Source organism: Anabrus simplex, chromosome 8 (assembly GCF_040414725.1).
Source record: "Anabrus simplex isolate iqAnaSimp1 chromosome 8, ASM4041472v1, whole genome shotgun sequence".
In the NCBI taxonomy this organism is placed as follows: Eukaryota; Metazoa; Arthropoda; class Insecta; order Orthoptera; family Tettigoniidae; genus Anabrus; species Anabrus simplex.
Window position 1 is genome coordinate 4,372,730 of NC_090272.1, and position 22,271 is coordinate 4,395,000.

Genomic DNA, 22,271 nt, shown 5'->3' on the forward strand with positions numbered 1-22,271 from the left:
AAAGTTCATTCTTCTAGGTGCAATACTTTAAAAGATATATTTATTATTGACTGTTGGTATTAAGAAACTGTATTATGACAAACAAAAACAAAATTATAGCTTTCACTAATTTTCTTACCAATTGCACAAAGTTTTCACAACATCGAGTGGTGAAGACTCGAACTCGCAGTTTATTAATAAGGCCCATACGTAGCGCAACAGTTCAGAACTAGAAATGCAATTTTCATCCCCCCCCCCCCCGGACAGTTTTGTAAAGCTCTGCTGTAAAATTTCCTTTGGCTATTTTGGGTCCTTTTTTCCCCAGCGGGTCACACAGAGACCAGTCATGGAGAAAAACGAATGAATTACTTCATATATTATGTTATTATAATCTAGCTGAGTCATAGTTTTTAATGTCACTTTTTAAACAGATGAAAACTGTGTTACGTCCAAGCTATTTTCATTATTTAAGTAATTAACGGATTAATGAAAGAATGTCCGACTTTATTCACTCGTTGTTAGAGGACCTACCACCGCCTATCAACGTCTTCATTTCGAAGGGCAATGCTCGGCCTTAACTCAAGTATTGTCGTGTGTGGTTACTCTGGTGGGTTTCCCCCGTACTTCTCACTGGTCTCTTTGGCTCACCTTGACTTCAGTATATAAGTATTAGCGGAGGTCGGGACTGCACAGTAACCATGACGACACCTTGGCTGCTAGTGTTGGCGCTCACAGCGCCTCTGGTGGCCTGTTATCCAGACCAGGAGGACCAGCTCTACTACCCTGGTGCCGGTAAGGGACAACATACTTTCCTTTTTTAACAACTGACATGTGACTTAACCATTTGCAAACCAGTTATGTCCATGAAAGGAGAACGTTGGCAAATGGAGAGGACATCTTTTTAAAGAGTGGTGATAAAAACATCCGGTGAAGAATAAGTTCTTTTGTATGAAACGACACATAGGACCCAGATATTAAATAAAAAACAAAATCCGACTCTTTCTTAGAGGAATTTTCACTCACTGAGGTGAGATTAAGCTCGGGCGTTATTCCTTTATTCATATTGCAGTATTACTATTTACAGTACGTTTATAATTACCAATATTCTATTCTAATGGATAATAATTATTTTCCTTAACAGTGTTTAAAATATATAAATTAATCATGTGAGTCAGATGAATTAATCAGACGCGAATAAAATCCCCGATCCGACCAGGAATCGAACTCGGAACCCTGAACCCTGATGATTCAGGGAAGGAGCTGGACGTAGGTTAACGTGACTGTTGATATTGTACGTAAGGTACATCCACGTTACGTGCAATCCAAACCACACGGGTGTGAATTCCACATGAACTGACCACAACTCGGTACCGTGCTTGACAACTTGGTGTTACTCATAACTGACGCTCCATCAAAGTTAGTATTGTTCCACATCGGGGTACATAAAGTACAGGTTACTCATTTCCGTTTACTTTCAACTGTTCATGGCTGGCCCTGCGGTCTACGGGTAGCGTGCCTGCCTCTCATCCGAAGGCCCCGGGTTCGACTCCCGGGCAGGACAGGGACTTTTAAAGGACCTGAGGGTTCCTTGAACGTCTACGCAGCCTACGTGATTAAGCTTGAAGAGCTATCTGACAGTGAGATAACGGCCCCGGCCTAGTTGGCCGAGTTGAGTCGCCTCGTCCCTTCTGGCTGAACAGCGTTCGCTTTTTGTTTTCTTCTCTTATTTTCCATTATCTTATTATTCATCTTGGTATTCCTCTCGCCTGTTCTTGCTGATATGGTTTCCCTCTCATGTTCTTCTTCTTCTTCTTCTTCTTCGCATTCGGGAGATAGTGGGTTCGAACCCCACTGTCGGCAGCCCTGAGGATGTTCTTCCGTGGTATGCCGTTTTCACACCAGGCAGCTGTTGGAGCTGGAGCTGTACCATTTAGCCTACGGCCGTTTCCTTCCCATTTTTAGGCCATCGTCGGCATAATACCTATTTGTGTCGGTGCGATGTAAAGCAAAATTGTCTTCTTCCTCCTGTTATTCTATAGCTCCTCCATCTCTTTTATCTATTCTTCTTCCTTGCTTCCTCTTTTTCTACACATTCCTCTTATCCTTTTATTGTTACTCCTGTTCGTCTTCTCCTCTCGTTAATTGTTATCTTTCCGAAACTCTGGACGAGACTAAATGGAACAAAAATTCTCTTTTAACAGAAAATGTTACAAGTAACTCGTACTCAGCAGTGAAAACGCTATTAATTTGAGAGAACTGTTGTACACAAAACTGGAACGTCTCTTATTTGTTTTTCATTTCTACATTTTTCATATTTATACATGAACTTTTTTCTTTAAAATTTAGCAGAGTTACGGGATTTTCATGTATATATTTTTGTGACTCCGCAACTACGAACGTTTACAATAACAATTTAAATGCGATTTTCATTACCCCATTTTTAGGCTAATAGTCTAAGAGTTGATAAACAGTTTTAGCCTAGACCCTTCATGTTGCGCGACTAGTTGAAATTTACAAATTATGTATTCATAAAGTAATAATAATAATAATAATAATAATAATAATAATAATAATAATAATAATAATAATAATAATAATAATAACGTTATTAGCTTTACGTCCCACTAACTGCATTCACGGTTTTCGGAAACGTCGAGGTGCCAGAATTTAGTCCCGATGGAATTCTTTTACGTGCCAGTAAATCTACCGACACGCGGCTGACGTATTAGAGCACCTTCAAATATCACCGTACTGAGCCGGGATCGAACCTGCCAAGCTCGTGTCAGAAAGCCAGCGCCGACACGTAATAATTAGGCCCTCTACACACGGAGCTTCTCATTAGAAACGTGACTGGTTTGTAACCGGGGTCACAAACTGGTTAGTAACTGAATAGTGACTCGGCTCCACACACGAAGCTACTGTATGATGACGGATTCTTCCTGATTTGCCATTTGTAAAGTTTGGTACGGACTCGCTAGATGGCTTCTTGTCAACCACTGACTCAAGTGACGAAGAAGACATGATTGTGTTTCATTATTTCAGGAGAAAAAATAGAAGAAGGTATTGGGTTCACCCATATCTTGAAAAGAGCATCCACTGCAGATTATTCATAGCAGTAAAGGGGTTCGAACAAACGGATGCTATATTTATTTCTTTTTATCGTATGACCAAACACAGTTATATGGACTTGGTGCAGCTTATTTCTTTTTGCTATGTGCTTTACGTCGCACCGACAGAGATAGGTCTTATGGCGACGCTGGGATAAGGAAGGCCTAGGAGTGCGAAGGAAGCGGCCGTGGCCTTAATTAAGGTACAGCCCCAGCATTTGCCTGGTGTGAAAATGGTAAACCACGAAAAACCATCTTCAGGATTACCGACAGTGGGATTCGAACCCACTATCTCCCGGATGCAAGCTCACAGCTGCGCGACTCTAACCGCACGGCCAACTCACCGGGTGGTGCCATTCGACAGCGAAATACAAATGTGAGAGAATGTGTGAGTGCTGAGGAAAGTGTGCTAATAACCCTCAGGTAAGAAAAGTGAACTTCAGTTAAAAAAAAAAAAAAAAACCTTAGAAAATAATTCTATGCTTTCTCCGTAATGTCCTTTCTTGCGTAATCCTTCAGCGTATAATTGTACAATAGGGGGTGTTTTTCAATTTCTCCCACCAACTTTATGTTGAAAACTTGTTCGCTCGCCATCGTAAAAGGCACTTGTTAACTGGGAACTAAACTCGCTGGTGACTGGCTCCGCGAGTCACCTGGAACTGATTACAAACTAGTTACTAACGGATTACTACTGGTGGCTTTCCATTGAAATACACAGGAAGTGTCACTCAAGTAATCGGCCGGAAACTTCAGTTACCAATGAGTAGCTCCGTGTGCAGATGGCCTTACGGTTCTAGGACATTTCGTACCACGGACATTTCGTACCACTTGACCGTCTGATTACCTGCGAAGTATCAGCCCATGACTTTAAAATATTTAGGAGAAGACATTCCGTACCACTTGAAAGAGTGGAAAATATTGCGAAGTATAAACGAATGTAATTCATATGTATATTGAATGTTCACTACTGGCGCACTGTGTGACCACTACTGGTGTTACGATCTGCCTGACACACGTGTTAATTCTCATCTTGTATTCGTCATTCGCTGGTGGGGGGGCTCCACCTTTCAGTAGTATCCTATTTCCCCGCGACCTCCAAGCTCATATCAGCCAGTTCATCAGAATCTTTTATTTTACTTACTTGATAATGAAATAATGCAGGAGTTTATAAATATTCACAATAATGGTAATATTATCCATCCTTATGCTCGTCAGGCACATTGCGCCTGAACTCGATGTGTATTTCTATTGCATTGTTTTGTTTTAGGATTCATACTTCAAAAATTCTACTTTCTTGTGATAATAGGGCCTATTTACGTTAACATAAGTAATAAGTATAGTCTGACTCGTTGGCTGAATGGTCAGCGTACTGGCCTTCGGTTCAAAGGGACCCGCGTTCGATTCCCGGCCGGATCGGCGATTTTAATCGCTTCTGATTAATTCTTCTGACCCGGGGACTGGCTGTATATTTCCGTCCCAACACTCTTCTCCTCATATGCAGACAACATACCGCACTACCGACCACAACAGAAACACGGAATAGTGATTACATCCCTCCATATAGGGTTGGCGTCAAGAAGGGCATCCGGCCGTAGAACAGGGCCAAATCCATATGTGCGACGCAGTTCGTGGGGAAAACGTGGCAGGAAAAGAATAACTTATAAGTATAGTTTAAAGGACTATTATTGAAAATTGTATAGAAGTTTTCTTCAATAAATGTTGTAAATTATTTTTGTTTCTGTGTTCATGTCAGGCTCATTACGCCCGCTGGCGTGGACATGGAATTCCAATTTGACATCAAGTGGTACGGATTGTCCTGGCGTGAATATTTGGAGATTACGGAAAAACCGTTCGCAGATAGATAACGACCTAGGTGGTACGAAATGTCCTCAAAAATCAAGTGGTACGGAATGTCCGTGGTACGAAATGTCCGGACACCGGCCTTACAGTTACTGTGATTAAATTAATCTAAGGATTCAAATGATAAATGAACATATTCTGCGCCAGAAAATTTAAAATCTCAACACATTTTCGTTAGTAATAATTGTTGTAATTTACCTCTTGGTTCAGAGATGTTGTGGAGGAAACATGAACTTTCTTCACTTGTCCTTTACAAAGAGAATAAAATAAATTACCTGGTGACAGAATTTGCTATAACGTTTACACAAGCTGCATCAAAATATAAAAAGTTGACTTGGTTGGAAACTCCTCATGCGATACGTTTTCCCTTCAAAAAGTGGCTTTAAATGAAAGTAAATTATAAAGATATTTTCAAAGAATAAGGATTGCTTAATTCTGGTTCAGTGAACTTAAGAAAACTGCAAACATTTCTTTAACGAATTAGAAATTCTGTCTGCAAATATACAGAGACAGCCAATACCTTTTAAATAGTGGAGATGTGCATTTATGTACTCAGGATCTTCTTCTTCCACCGCTTTTCCCATACCTGTGAGGTCGCGGGTGCGAACTGTGTCGCACATGTCGATTTGACCCTTTTTAACGGCCGGATGCCCTTCCTGACGCCATCCCTGTGTGGAGGGCTGTAATTACTATTGCGTATTTGTCTGTTGGTTTGTTGGTAGTATAGTGTGTTGTCTGAATTTGAAGAAGAGAGTGTTGGGACAAACACATTCATCCAGTCCCCGAGCCAGAAGAAGCCCGACCCTGTCGGGAATCAAACTCGGGACGCTCTGAACCGAAGGCCTCGACGCTGACCATTCAGCCAAGGAGTCGGAACATCTTATTATTTCCTTCTTGGTAACTAACCGCACACAGGAGTATGAACCTAGGACTTCTCGTCTCGACGGACGGACGTGTGAAGACATCCTTTTTGATATTAACCTTGTCATTCTACGCGTGCTCCTGCTGTATTTTGATTTGTATAGCGAGTTTACTGTCGTGACATCCTGTAAAATAGAGTCTTACGTCACGCTCGTCCAGGCCTGCAGCAAGTAAGTTTACGAGGAGTGGAGATCACACACTCGCAAAACTGTCAGGAGTGTCACGGAGAGTCAGCAACTGCATGATACAACTCCTCTTACGTGGATCTTTTTTTAAAATTTGTGTGAGTTATTTCTCACTAAATTGCACAGTATCTAACTTCAATATCAGGCGATGTTCCCATGCCAGAGAACCACCCCACATCGTCTATCCAAGTAGCTTTATGATGGACGGTTACCAAGAGGGTGTGACGGGAGGAGTGGTGGTGATTTCTTTTTTTCTTTTACAATTGGTCTTACGACTTATTGGAGAGAGTTAGGAGCGGGAAGGAAGCTGGCATGGCCTTCATTAAGGACATTCGTCTGGGGTTCGAACCCAGTCTCCAGAATATAAGCTCACAGCTGCGTGGCCCTAACCGCACGCCCAATTCGGTCGGTGCTTATTATTTTGAGAGGAAATAAAATCCTCTACGAACAGTAAACAGAGGAGAGATGGAAGAATGAAGTTTTAGGCAAAAGAGAGGGAAGAGCCATGAAGGCCGTGAAACCTTCGGGCCCTAAGAAAACAATAGTTGACTAAGGTAGGTCGGACAGGAAAAAATCAAAGTACAGGCCGTGGCCCTTGGAGCGGTGGAAGGTAACCTCGGCACTTATTGGGGGTAGAGTGGTTCGCTCTACGCCCAGCCGCCTTTGTCCCCAGGAATTAACCTGATACTCTTTTTTGGTGTAGGCTGAGTGAACCTCAGGTCCATGTACACCTCCGGAAGTGGAAATCTCGTTTCTTAAATGTTTCGACTTTCTGAAGGGGAATCGAATTCACGTCATTCGGGACGCCTTTACCGCCTCGGCCAGGCAGTCCCGGTCCGTCCTCCCAAGTTGAGAGCCCCTGGCATTTATTCCCTTTTAGTCGCTTTTTGCGACAGGCAGCGCCCCCATGCACAGGAGGAATGCGATTAGCCAGATAAATGAAGAATGTTGAGTTTACTGGTCAAAGGGAATAATCTTTCTATTAAAGGATTTTTGGAAGTGATGATTCTGCAAGGAGATGGGAAAAGTAGATGTTTGATGCAAGGTTAGTAAGGCGTCTGTTTGGCTAACCTCCTTTTTTCTTTCCTTTCTTGATTTCTTTTCATCTTTTTAACTCGGTTCTTCTTCTTCTTCTTGTTGTTGTTGTTTTTTACCTGGGGTTGACACTGGATTCCTGTCGTCAACCCTGTGTTCGTGTTCATGTCGTATACAGATGAACACGTATAATAATCGAACCCGGGGCTGTCTGAACGGAAGACCATTCAACCAAGGAACGCAGCAGTATGATAACTTGGTTATTATTTACAATAGACCTATGGATTATTATAATACAAAAGATGTTTGCCTGACTGCAATCCGCCTCTGTGGGGTAGTACTTAGCATGATTACTTGTCACCCCCGAAGGCCCGGGTTCAATTCCCGGCTCTGACACGAAATTTGAAAAGTGGTACGACGGCTGGAACTGGGTCCACCCAGCCTCGGGAGGTCAACTGAGTACAGGCGGTTCCCCCTCAGCCATCCTCGAAGTGGTTTTCCATGGCTTCCCACTTCACCTCCAGACAAATGCCGGGATGGTATCTAACTATCTCCTCAAGGCAGCTGAGGCCATCCCGGTGAGCTGCTGTTCCTCCTCCCCGGTTCTATCCCCCGATCCAAGGTCTCACGCTCCAGAACACTGCCCTTGATGCAGTAGAGGCGGGATCCTTCGCTGAGTCCGAGAGACAGTCCAAGCCTGGAGGGTAAACGGATTAAGAAAGAAAGAAAGAAAGAAAGAAAGAAAGAAAGAAGCAATAATAACACGCTCGTATGGTGTGTAGTTCGAGCGGAAGCAGCAACTTTTAATTTGCAGTGGTCGGTAGGAAAATCGAAGTAACATTAGTTTGTCGCCCTGCACGGATAATTCAAAGTTACAGGCCTACACCCTGATCAGCCACACGATCGTGTAAAATGGCGACAGAGAGCCAAAGCAGCGCACCCGCCAGCTTCTGGGACAAACTGTGAGGAATTGATGCTTGTGGTTTTAACGAGCCTAACATCGAAGCCCAATGAGGAATTAACATTATTATTATTATTATTATTATTATTATTATTATTATTATTATTATTATTATTATTATTAGTTTTACGACATATTAACTATATTTTTAAGGTTTTCGGAGATGCCGAGATGGTGGAATTTTGTCCCGCTGGAGTTCTTGCACGTGACAATAAATCTACCGGCACGGGTCTGGCGTATTTGAGCAACTTCAAATTTCACTGCGACTAAAGCGGGATTTTGCTGTCTCAGGCACCATTCCAACTGAACAATCACGATATTAGTACCGTGGGAGGGAATGCGAGTTTGAAAAAGCTTTCTTTCTTTCAATCATTCTGCATTTCTTGCGTTTGTGTTAGAAGTGCAGCAAGTGTTATGAATCTAAAGGCATTACTATTTTGTCCACGTCTGTACCTTTGCTCAGCATCATCTCGAAAAGTGTATTTTTCTCTTATTACTGCACGACTCGCAACCCACACAGTCAATTCTCCTGTTTGCGTTTGCTCTTGACGAGGTGCAGTCGAACAAGTTAATTGTTGTGCAAACAGTGACGTCACTGCGCAGTCGCCTTATGTTTTATAAAGCCAATTTTACAATGATCTTGTTTACTATTTGCTTTACGTCGCAGCGATGGCGACTGTGGGATAGGAAAGGGCTAGCAGTGGGAAAGCGACCGTGACCTTTATTAAGGTACAGCTCCGGCATTTGCCTGGCGTGAAGATGGGAAACCACGGAAAACCATTTTCAGGGATGGTGACAGTGGGATTCGAACCTAATGTGTCCTGAATACAACCTGATAGTTACGCGACCCAAGCCGCGAGGTCACCTGCTCGGTTTATAATGATCTCTACTAGACCAAGAATAATGTTAGTCCCATTCAATCAGCAGTGAAATACAGGAAATGTGGTAGCTTACAGACTAAAACATAATCTGTGCGTAACTAAATTACGTTAGGTACAGTATACTAGCGATAATGAAAACAAGTAGGCCCTCACTTATATTTGGATGACATTTGAGACATTGCTAACTTGTACAGAAATGCTTATCATAGTTCCCACATTAAAAAATGCTACTTTACTAGGTCATTTTCTGAAATTATGCGTAATTATTTTGTCATTTTATGGAATTTACTAGACTATTTTATACTTTTTGAGTAATTTTCTTACATGTTTGAGGATTTTGAAGCATTTGTGCGTGTGATATTGGATATTATCGCAACTTTAAGTGAGGATAAATGCGGAGCCTTGAGAATCTTCACAACGCTTTGCCAGTCTGGGGACTAAACAAACATTCCAAAACAACTGGAGAAATGTTACTCTTCTGAAGACTCTGAGCAAATTTCTCTGTCAAACGTAAAGAATTTCACCTTATTTTCTTTACATGGCCGGCTCCTTGATGTAGGGGAGCGTGCCTGCCTCTTACCCAGAGGTCCACTCAGCCTACGTGATTAGAATTGAGGAGCTATCTGACGGTGAGATAGCGGCCCCGGTCTAGAAAGCCAAGAATAACTGCCGAGAGGATTCGTCGTGCTGACCACACGACAACTCGTAATATGCAGGCCTTCGGGATGAGCAGCGGTCGCTTGGTAGGCCAAGGCCCTTCAAGGTCTGTAGTGCCATGGGATGGGGGTTTTCTTTACATGACAAAAACCCAACAATTTATTGTAATATCTATAACATAAATATAGACTATACCCACTCTATTACTAAATTGATTGTGAAATTTCATTTAAAATTTATGTTGATTTTTTAAGTTTTCGGATCATTTGACTGGATTTTTGCCGTCATTTTTAAACATCTTTATGTTATAAAAATGCTGGCTCTGCTTCTAACATAACAAGCACCATTTGTAGCAGACTGAATATCTACATAACTTAGTGCGTCGTATTATTGGAAATACGTAAGTAGTACGCCATTCTTTCTCACGTTGACACGCTCTTAGGTGGAAATCCCGGCGAGATCGTTTAGAAGAGGCTAATGTGTATTCCATATCCTAGCAGTGGACGGTTGTACACTAAGCGAGGAGTTGGGTGCTCATGAATGGAGGAGAGGTCTGCTGTGTTGTTGGGGGGCGGAAGTCAGGTATTAAATAAAGGACTGTTGTGTTACAGGTGAGGATGACTACATGCCGAGGTACGTTCGGGAGGACGAGTACATGGCGAGGTCACTCAGGGATGATGAGCCCTACGTGTATGAACAGCCGCCTCCACCGGAGCAGCCCGCCCCCGTGCCGGCTCTAGTCTACTTCATGCCTGCTGAACCCGCCAGGGGACCCAGCAAGGTCTACAACAAGGTACGTGTGGTACAATACATCCTGGCGACTGAAATGAACTAGGGGCGTTCCCTAGCTGAATCCGACATTTCTTGCACTGTGTTGTGGCAAGCTCCTCACTTTCATGTTTCCTATCGGCCCCCGACCAACGTCAGTTAATTTTCCTGTTATCTTAGATAACGCTCGCTTCTGTATTCACCACAGAATTTATTATCTCGGTTTGTAATTTTCCTGCTTGTTTAAAGATTGCTTTCTTAAGTACGCTGTCGCCGCAGTCAAAGTATGAGAGTCGAAGAGTGTGAACAAGTTTTTTTTTTTTGCTAGTTGCTTTACGTCGCACCGACACAGATAGGTCTTATGGCGACGATGGGACAGGGAAGGGCTAGGAGTGGGAAGGAAGCGGCCGTGGCCTTAATTAAGGTACAGCCCCAGCATTTGCCTGGTGTGAAAATGGGAAACCACGGAAAACCATCTTCAGGGCTGCCGATAGTGGGGGTTCGAACCCACTATCTCCCGAATACTGGATACTGGCCGCACTTAAGCGACTGCAGCTATCGAGCTCGGTAAGAACAAGTTTGCTGGCCTTTGACGTTTTGTTGTGTTTCCTTATGTAAAGGGTATGAGACTGAGATGATCTGTGTGTAACTAATCAGGTCCACGCGACTGTGATCAGTATATTAGGAACGATCCCGGGACCTCTGCACACCAGGACTAACGTAGACCAGTTCAGACTGATTCTGAAAGTTTTCCGATGTGAAACACAGAAATGTAAAACTAAATAAATAAGGATAGTTGTTTGTACATCATTTCGTTAGACTAAAACATATCACAGGGTGCGTACAAAGTCCGTATACCTCCATATCAAATTAAATTAAATTAAACTGACATGATATATACTCATTTCTTATTTGTTTCTACTTACATCTTAGGAGTATAAAACATCCGTTTGTGTCACTACATGGTCTCTGCCCAGCTGAATACGCCGCCGTGTTCTGATGCTCATATTAAACAATATCCTAGGGGTCACAGTCTGGAAAGCTTCACGCACCGCATTTTCAGATCATCAGTTCCAACATGCCAATATTTCTTGGTAAAAAAGTTGGATTTTCTTTTCCCAAAAATAAACATAGCGACTACGGGAGCTGCGATCGTCAGTGAACATGACTTCTGCCTTCTGAGCCATTGTTTGGAATTGTTGCAGCATCAAATCATCACCTGATCATTCATTGACACTCAGTGGACTTTGATGTGTTTCCTCGTGGTCGATTCCGGTATCCCCAACTCTGACGCACGTTTTCGTATGGATTTGACCGGAGATTGTTCGATAGATTTTTCCATGTCAGCTCAAAATTCAAGTCTGGTGGATGGTCTTCCACTTCTCGGCGCGTCGCGAATACTGCCCGTTAAAACGGGTTTTTTTTACCCACGTTAACAACGCCTTCTTTGTCGGTTCTACTTTCACAAACCGCGCGACGAAATCATCCCTCATATTTTTAATTGATTTGCCACTAATTTTACGCTCATGAATCCACACAGTGGCCAGCAAACGTTCCTCAATGGTACACTCACTTGTGTCAGCCATTCTTTCAATATCTTGGCACCAGCTGCTGTCAACTAACAATGGGTGTCTGAATAGAATACGAGGGGCGTAACCAGTTATTTATGTAACATTTTCCCCGCAGGTGACTGAGGTGGTGAAGGAAGACCAGTACCGGCGACAGGACCCATCTCCGTCCCCTGTGGTACCTGCTCTGGTGTTCTTCCTGCGAGGAGAGACGGAGGAAATTCCTTCCACCAGATCACGCCGCAGTCCCGGTGGTTATGGTGGAAGTGGATCGTTCAGTAGCTCCTCCAGCAAGTCCTCCAGTTCCAGTTCTTCTGGCCCCATCGCATTCGGCGGCCCTTCCAGCCTCTCCTCCAGTGAAAGTAGCAGCAGCTCTCACAGTGGTTCTTCAGGATTTGGAGGATCTGGTTCCTCCAGTTCTAGCAAGAGCAGTAGCAGCAGTAGTGCCAAGGGTAGCTCTGGAGGTGGAGGATTCGGAGGTCTAGGCGGAGGTTATGAAGGTGGATATGGGGGAGGTGGAATTGGTGGAGGAGGAATTGGTGGAGGTGCAATTGGTGGAGGTGGATTTGGAGGAGGACATGAAGGTGGAATTGGAACAGGAGGAGGCTATCAAGGTGGAGGTGGATATGGAGGAGATGGACTTGTAGGAGGACATGAAGGTGGAATTGGAGGAGGAAGCTATCAAGGCGGAGGTGGGCTTGGAGGAGGACATCATGGTGGAGGTGGAATTGGCGGAGGTGGACTTGGGGGAGGAGGCTATGGAAGTCTAGGTGGCGGTTATGGCGGAGGCGGCGGTGGTGGAGGTGGAGGTGGAGGTGGCAGTGGATTCGGTGGTGGATCTGGAGGGGGCAAGGGTGGTGGATTCGGTGGAAGTGGAGGATTTGGAGGAGGTAAGGGTAGTGGGTACGGAGGTGGAGGCAGTAGTTACGGAGGAGATGGAGGATTCGGCGGCGGTAGCTATGGTGGAGATGACGGTAGTTTCGAAGATAGTGGCTACGGAGCAGATGGAGGACACGGAGGAGGTGGTTATGGAGGGCACGGAGGAGGTGGCTATGGAGGACATGGAGGATTTGGAGGGGATTTCGGAGGACATGGCGAGTAAGTAAAATATGAATTTTACTACTAGTAGATTATTTACATTACAAATAGATGATGGTAATTTTTATTGTTATTAGTTTGTTATTTTAGTCTATTATTATTATTATTATTATTATTATTATTATTATTATTATTATTATTATTATTATTATTATTATTTCATCAGAGTCCAAGAAGCACTATTCTCGGTAACTCGACATTTGCAGAAGATTTTTTCCTTTCTTCATAGTGGGTACATCATGAGATCGTTCTCATTGTACTTAAGCTGGTCGAGCGGTATGGCTAGGAGCAATAACACATTGCAATACATAACACATTTCTGATCGAAAGTGGCTTGTACAGAGTATTTCACGCAATGACATAAACGGGATAAATAAAGGATACATATCTCTTTATGTTGTTGAGGGAATTTAGGGGTAGTAGGCTACTAAGAATGTAAAAAGTGAGGGTGTGAAAGATATTCGTAAGACCCCAATTGCTATACCGTATGGATACAGTGTATGACTTAATTCGAGAACTGGAGAGAATCCAAAGGGTGATTTCAGACAATAGAGTAGTGTTGCGAAAATTCTCCAAACTTTGGGCTGGGAAGATTTGGGAGTAAGGAGACGAGCTTCTCGAAAAAGCGGTATGCTCCCAGCTCTCAGGGGATGGCGTGGAATGACATTAAACGAATAAGCTTGAGTGGAACTTTTAAAAGTAGCGCAGTTCATTATACGAGGGTAAGAGGACAAACTGGGGCAAATATTCGTTTGCGGGAGGAGGAATTAGGGAACGGAATAATTTACCAAAGCAGATATTCGATAAATTTCCAGCGTCTTTGAGCCGTATATAGCCTACAGATCAGAGTGATTGATTAATTGATTCCGGTCATTGTATGGGGTGAACTTTCCACTGAAAGGTGAATTGTGAAGATTGAATGGCATCTATTACCAGCACGAATTTCCTTCATTTAACTTTTCCATGAGCTGGACTTGCCATTTCTAAGTGAATTAGGTTACTCTGTGAGAAAGTTTTCAAGTTGAGCGCTGTATTGTTTTACCAGTGAAATTGTCGAGTTAGAGAAACAGGAAACAAAGAATGTGATGATGGAAATGAAACCGGATACGTTAATGAGACTGGGTGAAGGGTAAAACGTAAATAGAATTGCAAGAAGCTGGACGAGTCCGTAAACCTCGGTTCATATTACGTCGAGTTTGTGAGACTCTGCGGTTTCGTTCGCGTGGAATTCCTAATTTGATAAAAAATAATCGTTCCTCGGCACTGCACTAAGACATTACGTGAAAATTCCTAAGTATAAAAACTCACCGAATAATTGAGTTTCTTTTACCCCCCGTATCTCTTTGTAAACTACGTTTGTGGTATTGCTTTTTGGGGCTAAGATGTCCATGCCGCTGGCAGAGGTAACTCTGGAACATGCGACATGCGGAAAACAGACCTCTCGCAAGTCGAAAACAAAAAGATGTAACAATGTTCAGTTTTTTAGATATAAGTATCCTCATTTTAAAAAAATTCAGCACACTTCTCGGTCTTTTTCACCCCTCGCCCTTAAGTGGATTTTCCGAAAACAAAAAGAACGTGTTTCTTTAGTTTTAAGGGAGATTCCAGATATCAATTTTTACATCTGTAAACTGATAAGTTTTTGAGATATTGATATAGTCATTTAAACAGTTCAGCCCCCTCCCCCCGCTGCTTCACCATTTCATCTCCTTAGCAATACCTTAGCAACGGAATATCCAAGAATCCTTCCTTAGTGAGCGCCTACACTGCAATATAAATGTATCTCGAAAACATCATTTCTTTATGTCCAGTAGTTTTGGCTCGGCGATGATGAATCAGTCAGTCAGTCAGTCAGTCAGTCAGTCAGTCAGTGAAGTCAATTTTATCTATATATAATGATGGATAATAATTTAATATCTATTTTAACCAGTAAATGCCACAGCTGAGTTTTTGTAAGAGCTCTGCTTCTGGTCCTAGGATATGATTGCTCTTTATTTCTGACTTAATTATTATTATCCATGGTAGTGAGACATTTTGACTGTCATGCAACTAGAGAAGTAAAGAACATAACGTGTGACTGTAGTAGTTCTTACCTTGCCACTCAATGCAGTACTTTAGCTGGCGGATGCTTTTATTTCTATTGCTCAAGAGGAGATGCATTCTTGGGAATTCCTCCTGTCAAGTGGAAAGATAATGGAAGGTCATCTTGACCTTAAACTTGGTGACGATTGCATAGTGTTAGATCCGTCTTCCCTGCTCACGTGCCAACTACTGCTGTCAGTAGCTTGCCTCCGTAGGTTGCAGAAACCATCTCCGTACAGAGTAGTGGAAGTAAAAAGGGTGTTGTTCTGGTGAACTGCGGCATCGTAAACGGAGTGGGTTGTACCGTTATATAGGCCATCTACAGCTTGATGAATAGAGTGATTCTCAGCAGGAATCTGGCAATTTTATGATAATAATGTCGTGTGGCCTCCACGTGATGGTGTGGCCCAATGTAAGATGAAATCTAATGCTGAAGGCGGTACAAGCACCGATCCCCCCGAGCTATAGGAATTAACTAATGACATTTAAAAAACCCCGACCCGATCGAGCATCTAACGCGGGACCCCTTGTACCACAGGCCAACATGGGGCCGGACAGATATGAAAACTGAGCCGTTATTTAAAGAAAGCGAACATTGCGCATGCGTGAGTCGGTGGATGGCTATGTACTGTACATCATAAGGACATCTGGTATCGTCGAAAAGTATTTTAATGTATTTTACACAATAAACCATTAAAGAAACCAACAAAAGACCCAGTTAAATTTGGGCAACCCTTCTATTAATAACAAGCAGTAGCGTGGATTGGGAATTAAAAGTGGGGATGGGGGGGGGGGGGGGGTAAAAACACGTAGAGACAACATAACGTACCCGGGTTTGTGAGATATAGAGGACGGAGGGGTTGTGTACATCTACACTGAAAAAAAAAGAGAGAAAAAAAGCTACAGATTGCACAGCGAGGTAAAGGCTCACGGTTTACCAACTTAAGTGCGGCAACAATAGTTTTTTAAGATTTAAATTCAGAAATATAGGGTATCATAAAACTTTCACCAAAGGAACAACATTATACATGTATTACACTTAAATAGAAGTACGACGTGATTATATAATTAAAGATGATGTAGTGTCTGACTACACATCTAACAGACACGAGAGACACTGGCGAATGCGTGCGGGTGAATCATACCTCAGTGTCCATGATCCTGGCTACCCGCCACTACTTGCTGTGCCTGTTAGCCACGACGAGCGACATTTTTGCGTATTTCCCCTAATCACTTTGTTAATAAGTAAAATAAAGGAAAGAATTAGCTGATAAGCCAACAGGGCTTGTACAAATTGTTTTTTATTCTTTCTTTCTTAATCAGTTTACCCTCAAGGGTTCGTTTTTCCCTGGGACTCAGCCAAATACAGCAGAGCGACACTCAGCGAGATATCGAGGGACAGCTATTAGAGCTCTCTCTAGCGGGTAGACCTGAGAACTGATTCTGTCATAAGAGCACGTGTATTTGTGTGTGAAGTTTTTGGCGTTATTTATGCGTTTTCAGTGAGTTGACGTAATTAAATAGTAGCGTGTGTCATTCCTTGACATCTCCTCTCAACATGAGGAGAAAGGAATGTGCTGTGTTTGGCTGCAGTAACTATGAAGTAGAGAAGAATGCGCGAACTTTCTTCCGTTCCCCTCGTGACAAGAAAATGTAAGTAATATTGTGTTTGCATATATATTCTTCCAGTGACAAAGACATTTTTATAGTACTTCATAATCTTCTGACCTGCTCGACCCATATTTTAACGGGTTTAAAATATAATACGCTTATTTTATTGCATAGTGCAGCAGTTAACCTTCAATACCGATGTATTGTTGTAGGTGTGATCTGTGGATTTGATTTAATTCAGGGAAATACATATGCATATGTGTGTGGCTGGTTGTGTTCCAAGTTACCCCATTTGGAATGCCGTAATGCGTTGTCAAGTTCTGAAGAATATGGGTGATTTAGGAAATGTACATATTTTCTTGAAACAATATGATGATGCAAATTTGCTTTATCCTAATGTAATGGCATTATGGCAAGTATTACTAATGAGAAAAAAGATCTAGCCGTGAACGTTCAGGCAGGAATTCTAAAGCTAAAAATGTAATGCATAAATGAAAGATCAAGCCCTTTCACAGCACTCCATTTCACATCTTGATTACATGTCTAATTTCAGTCTTTAAATAATAACTTGTTAAATAATTCTTCATTCATTTATCCAGAATTGCTTTAGCAACTTTGAAGTTAATATCTTAGTACCACTTTCTTTCTAGACGTAATTTATTTATCCATTTCCGTATATAAATTTCCATTGATATTTGAATTTAGCGCGAATTTTCAGGTCAAGCCACTAGAAGCACCAGTTGCGACTTGTCTCCCATTTTAACAAGGCTAAATTTGGAAGTGGCACGTACTGTATTTGACTCAGCGAAGGATCATACCTCTACCGCCTCAAGGGCAGTGTCCTGAGTGTGAGACTTTGAGTCGAGGAGACAAAACTGGGGAGAAGGACCAGTACCTCGCCCAGGTGGCCTCACCTGAGATGCGGCGGGTATAGAAAGATTGGAAGTGGTAGACAAGGAAGAGGGAAGGAAGCGGCCGTGGCCTTAAGTTAGGTACCATCCCGGCATTCGCCTGGAGAATAAGTGGGAATCCACAGAAACCACTTCGAGAATGGCTGAGGTGGGAATCGAACTCCCTTCTACTGAGTTGACCTCCCGAGGCTGAGTGCACCCCGTTCCAGCCCTCGTACCACTTTTCAAATTTCGTGGCTGAGCCGAGAATCCAACCCGGTTCTCCGGAGGGGGGAGGGGGCATCTAACCGCACTAATGGACCGCTTTTCTTTTCAAATAATTCCTATAATACCTACTTTCAGACGGCTAAAATGTAATGCTTTCCCCACAAAGTGGGGGTGGGGGGGAGGGGGCTCGCCGCTACTAACAACAAGCACGTTTATACATAGACGACCACGCTAAAAGCTTCCGTTACAAGCGATTCACAAGTATTTTGTTTTTTATTTAACGTCGCAGTAAAAAAATGAAATGATATGGCGTATGGCTTTTAGTGCCGGGAGTGTCCGAGGACATGTTTGGCTCACCAGGTGCAGGTCTTTTGATTTGACACCCGTAGGCGACCTGTTCGTCGTGATGAGGATGAAATGATGATGAAGACGACACATACACCCAGCCACCGTGCCAGCGGAATTAGGCCCTAACCAATTATGATTAGAATTCCTGACCCTGCCGGGAATCGAACCTGCGACCCCTGTGACAAAAGGCTAACCATTTAGCCATGGAGCCGGACAACGTCGCACTAGCACAACGAAACATTTCGGCGATGGAAGGATGGGAAAGGGCTAGGAAGGTTGCAGCCGTGCTCTTAATTACGGTACAGCCGGAGATGGTATTCGAACCCACCATCTCCCGAATGCCGATTCAGAAATATTAACAATTTTTTTATATAACCTGTATTGATTTTAGAGGGTGAAATTCTGTTTTTCCTCAAAACTAATTTTCGGTCTAAACTGTGACTATAACTTTAAAATATAATTATTCGAATATTGCAATACTGCGTACGCAGAGTCATTCTACGTCATTATCACTTAACTGTCCGACTCGTTGGCTGAACGGTCAGCGTACTGGCCTTCGGTTCAGAGGGTCCCGGGTTCGATTCCCGGCGGGTCGGGGATTTTAACCTTAATTGGTTAATTCCAATGGCACGGGGGCTGGGTGTATGTGTTGTCTTCATCATCATTTCATCCTCATCACGACGCGCAGGTCGCCTACGGGAGTCAAATAGAAAGACCTGCACCTGGCGAGCCGAACCCGTCGTGGGATATCCCGGCACTAAAAGCCATACGACATTTCATTTCATTTCATCACTTAACTGCCGCCCAGCTATATTTCATTATTATTATTATTATTATTATTATTATTATTATTATTATTTTGCTACGGATTTAAGGTCGCATTAGCACATCGAAATAATAATAATAATGTTATTGGTCCGATGTACCGGAATCTTGTCCCGCAGGAGTTCTTTAACGTGCCGCTAAATCTACCGACACGAGGCTGACGTACTTTAGCACTTTCAAATACCACCGGACTGAGCCAGGATCGAACCCACCAACTTCAGCTCAGAAGGCCAGCGCTCTACCGCCTGAGCTATTCAGCCCGGCGGGGTCGGGAATGAACGATGTCCAACAGAAACGATGAAAAGGAAGAGCACAGTACAAGTAAAAAGCTCTCAATTTCCTGACCCCTCAGAGAGTTAACAAGTTCTGTCTCCTTATCCACTCTCATACGGATTTTACTTGAGACTCTGGTTCGATTACCAACTCGTCCAAGTATTTTCATTTTAAGATTGGAATGCATTTCCTCGTGACGTTAACAGAAATAGTCCTGACATGATATCTGAGGATCTGCAGAACGGTTTTCTGTCCACGCTGAACTAGACCCCAGGCAAAGCCATTTTATTCGTCTTCTTTATCTGTTTTCCCTCGAGGGACGCCAAAAAACATATCCATGTTAAAAACGTCTTCCACGGTACAAGAGCAGGTAACATGTGCTGATTGGAAGACTCTTCAAGGACAGGATGGTCTTGCCGCTAATGTGCCGTGGTGTAGCCCCAAGGTTCCCCGCCTCAACAAGCCAATCCTTGCGCAATGGTCCGCGGTAGACCTTGAACTCTACCTTTGTTCGTTCTGACAGTCTTTCATTTCCTTTTACGGATGTGATTACTTTATGCCGAGGCTCGTGCTTCACTGCGCTGCAGCTTCTCCTAGGTTGAGTTATTCTACACTGATTTCGTTTGTTTGAGAATGATCCCGGAAAAATGTTTGTCGGCTGGAGATGTAACATAGCTTTGTTGTTGTTGTTGTTGTTGTTTCTGATTCGTGTCAGGGACAATTGCCTCTGTGGTGTAGTGGTTAGTGTGATTATCTGCCATCCCTGAAGGCCCGGGTTCGATTCCCTGCCCTGCCACGAAATTTTTAAAAGTGGTACGAGGACTAGAACGGGGTCCACTCAACCTCGGGAGGTTAACTGAGTAGAGGTGGGTTCGATTCCCACCTCAGCCATCCTGAAAATGGTTTTCCGTGGTACCCCACTTCTCCTCCAGGCAAATGCTGGGATGGTACCTGACTTAAGGCCACGGCCGTTTCCTTCCCTCTTCCTTGTCTATGCCTTCCAATCTTCCCATCCCCCTGCAAGGCCCCTGTTCAGCATAGCAGGTGAGGCCACCTGGGTGAGGTACTGGTCACCTTCCCAGTTGTATCCTCCGACTCAGAGTCTGAAGCTCCAGGACACTGCTCTTGAGGCGGTAGAGGTGGGATCCCTCGCCGAGTCCGAGGGTAAAAACAACCCTGGAGGGTAAACAGATAAAGAAGAAGAAGTAGGGTCACTAAAACAGTAAAAGTAGGCAGGTATATAAGCTCTAATAGGCACCATTGTATTAAGAAGGCAACCAAATAACCGTGAAAAAACTACTTATTATTATGGAAGGAATTTACAACTAACACATTTTTCAATATTTTCAGGTAACAAGCATGTTCTTATGTCATGAAGAATGTTTTTGTATTTGGGGAAAGATCTCTCAACGTCACCTCTTTCCACACTGGATTTCGTTGTAGGACCTTATCAAACACTTCCCTGATAGCGGGATGTCAGATATTTGCTGAAGACTTCCCTTAACTTCTTTCACAATCCGAATGGACTGAATAAGGCGCATGCCACATCTCTCCCACTGTGTGATTGCTCCCGGTAGCCTGCTTGAATGCTGAAGTTGCCTTCAGGACATCGAATCTGATCCCACGAACCTACTACGCTGACGTAGCAGGGGGAGAGGTGATACTCCCACGTGGCGCGTCCCAGGTGGCGGATAGGGGGGGCCTCACCCGCTTGCCGGCGGACTTGAAGGAAATAAAATACCTCTCGCGGACCAAACACTCAACCTCCTGTGAGTGGGGGACAGAGACGAAGAATATACCCACGGTATTCCCTACCTGTCGTAAGAGGCGACTAAAAGGGGCGACCAAGGGGTGATCAAATTAGAACCATGATACTACTTGTAATTAGTACCATCACGCAAGGAACACCGTGGGTTGCTTTCACTTGCGCGTAGTACCACTATGTTGGGTACACAATAGGTTTGTGATTAGTAGCGACAGTGTGTGCTCGGGATGCGTTTTACAGTACCTGTGATTCGTTTTACTATGTGAGCGACACTATGGTTATGCCTTGCCTAAGATTAGTACCCATTATGTGAGGAACACCACGGGATAGTGCGAATCCCTGTGGTTAGACCACTTATGTGAAGGACACCATAGGTTTGCGTTGCCTGTAAATAGCGACAAAATGTGCGAAACACCATAGGTCTGTGTTACATGTGCACATTACATTACCTGTGAGTAGTACAATAATGTGTGGAATACCGCAAGTCTACGCTACTTGACAAATACCATGGTTCTACTTTCCTAGCGATTTGCTGGCGGACGTAGTGTTTACAGTGCACTATGTCTTCTGGTATGGGCTAGAGCAATCTTGTTACTTTCATTGATCTGTCTCAGCTTTGTCCTTGGCTTTGACAATATGAAAGTGACTGAGGTATGAGCGATGCTAGTATTGCCATTCCTTCTGCGCCCAGTCCCTGCTATAAATGGTGTGAAAATATTGCTCATAGGGTTGGTTGGTGCTTGCATTTCAGTGGACTTGGCAGACTGATATGTAATAGCAAATTCTGGCTCGGTGAGGAAAGCAACGGGAAACTACCTCACTCCGCATTTCCCTAGTACGCATCTTCAGTGATGCCTAGGCCATCTATGACAGCTGATGGCAGAGCTGTTGAGGATCCAACCAGCCTTCGGGCTGAGGACTAAACAAACGAACAAGTGCCATTATGAGGGGCAGATGACCTGGATTTTGGACCCGTTTAGACTACAAGCATCATCGGTTTAGTATTGTGCTTTAGAAGCACTCCCTTGGTCAGTAGGCCCTACTACTATTATTTAACGCTAGTGGGGCATTGTGAGTCGGATCCACTGAACTTCATATCCGTCCATTTATTCTTCGTCCTCACGTTTTGAATTCTGATCAGTGGAGTATTATGGATTTTTAATCTTCCTTACATTTCGTCTCATTTCGTGCCATTAGGGGCCGATGACCTAGATGTTAGGCCCCTTTAA

General features: G+C 43.5%; 1 protein-coding gene across 3 annotated transcripts in view; it reads left to right on the forward strand.

Moving 5' to 3' along the window:
* Positions 1-657: 657 nt before the first annotated feature.
* The window catches only part of LOC136879172 (uncharacterized), a 25,576-nt gene continuing 3,962 nt past the window's right edge, over positions 658-22,271 (forward strand). Inside the window, exons 1-4 of one of the 3 annotated variants that reach the window (XM_068228875.1) lie at positions 658-771; positions 10,198-10,379; positions 12,041-12,614; positions 12,645-13,020. In XM_068228875.1, the coding sequence (XP_068084976.1) occupies positions 678-771; positions 10,198-10,379; positions 12,041-12,614; positions 12,645-13,020 (1,226 nt within the window). In that variant the 5' untranslated portion in view covers positions 658-677. Of the gene's footprint in view, positions 772-10,197; positions 10,380-12,040; positions 13,021-22,271 lie in introns of all 3 variants that reach the window. The other 2 variants (XM_068228874.1, XM_067152933.2) reach the window with 2 other exon arrangements.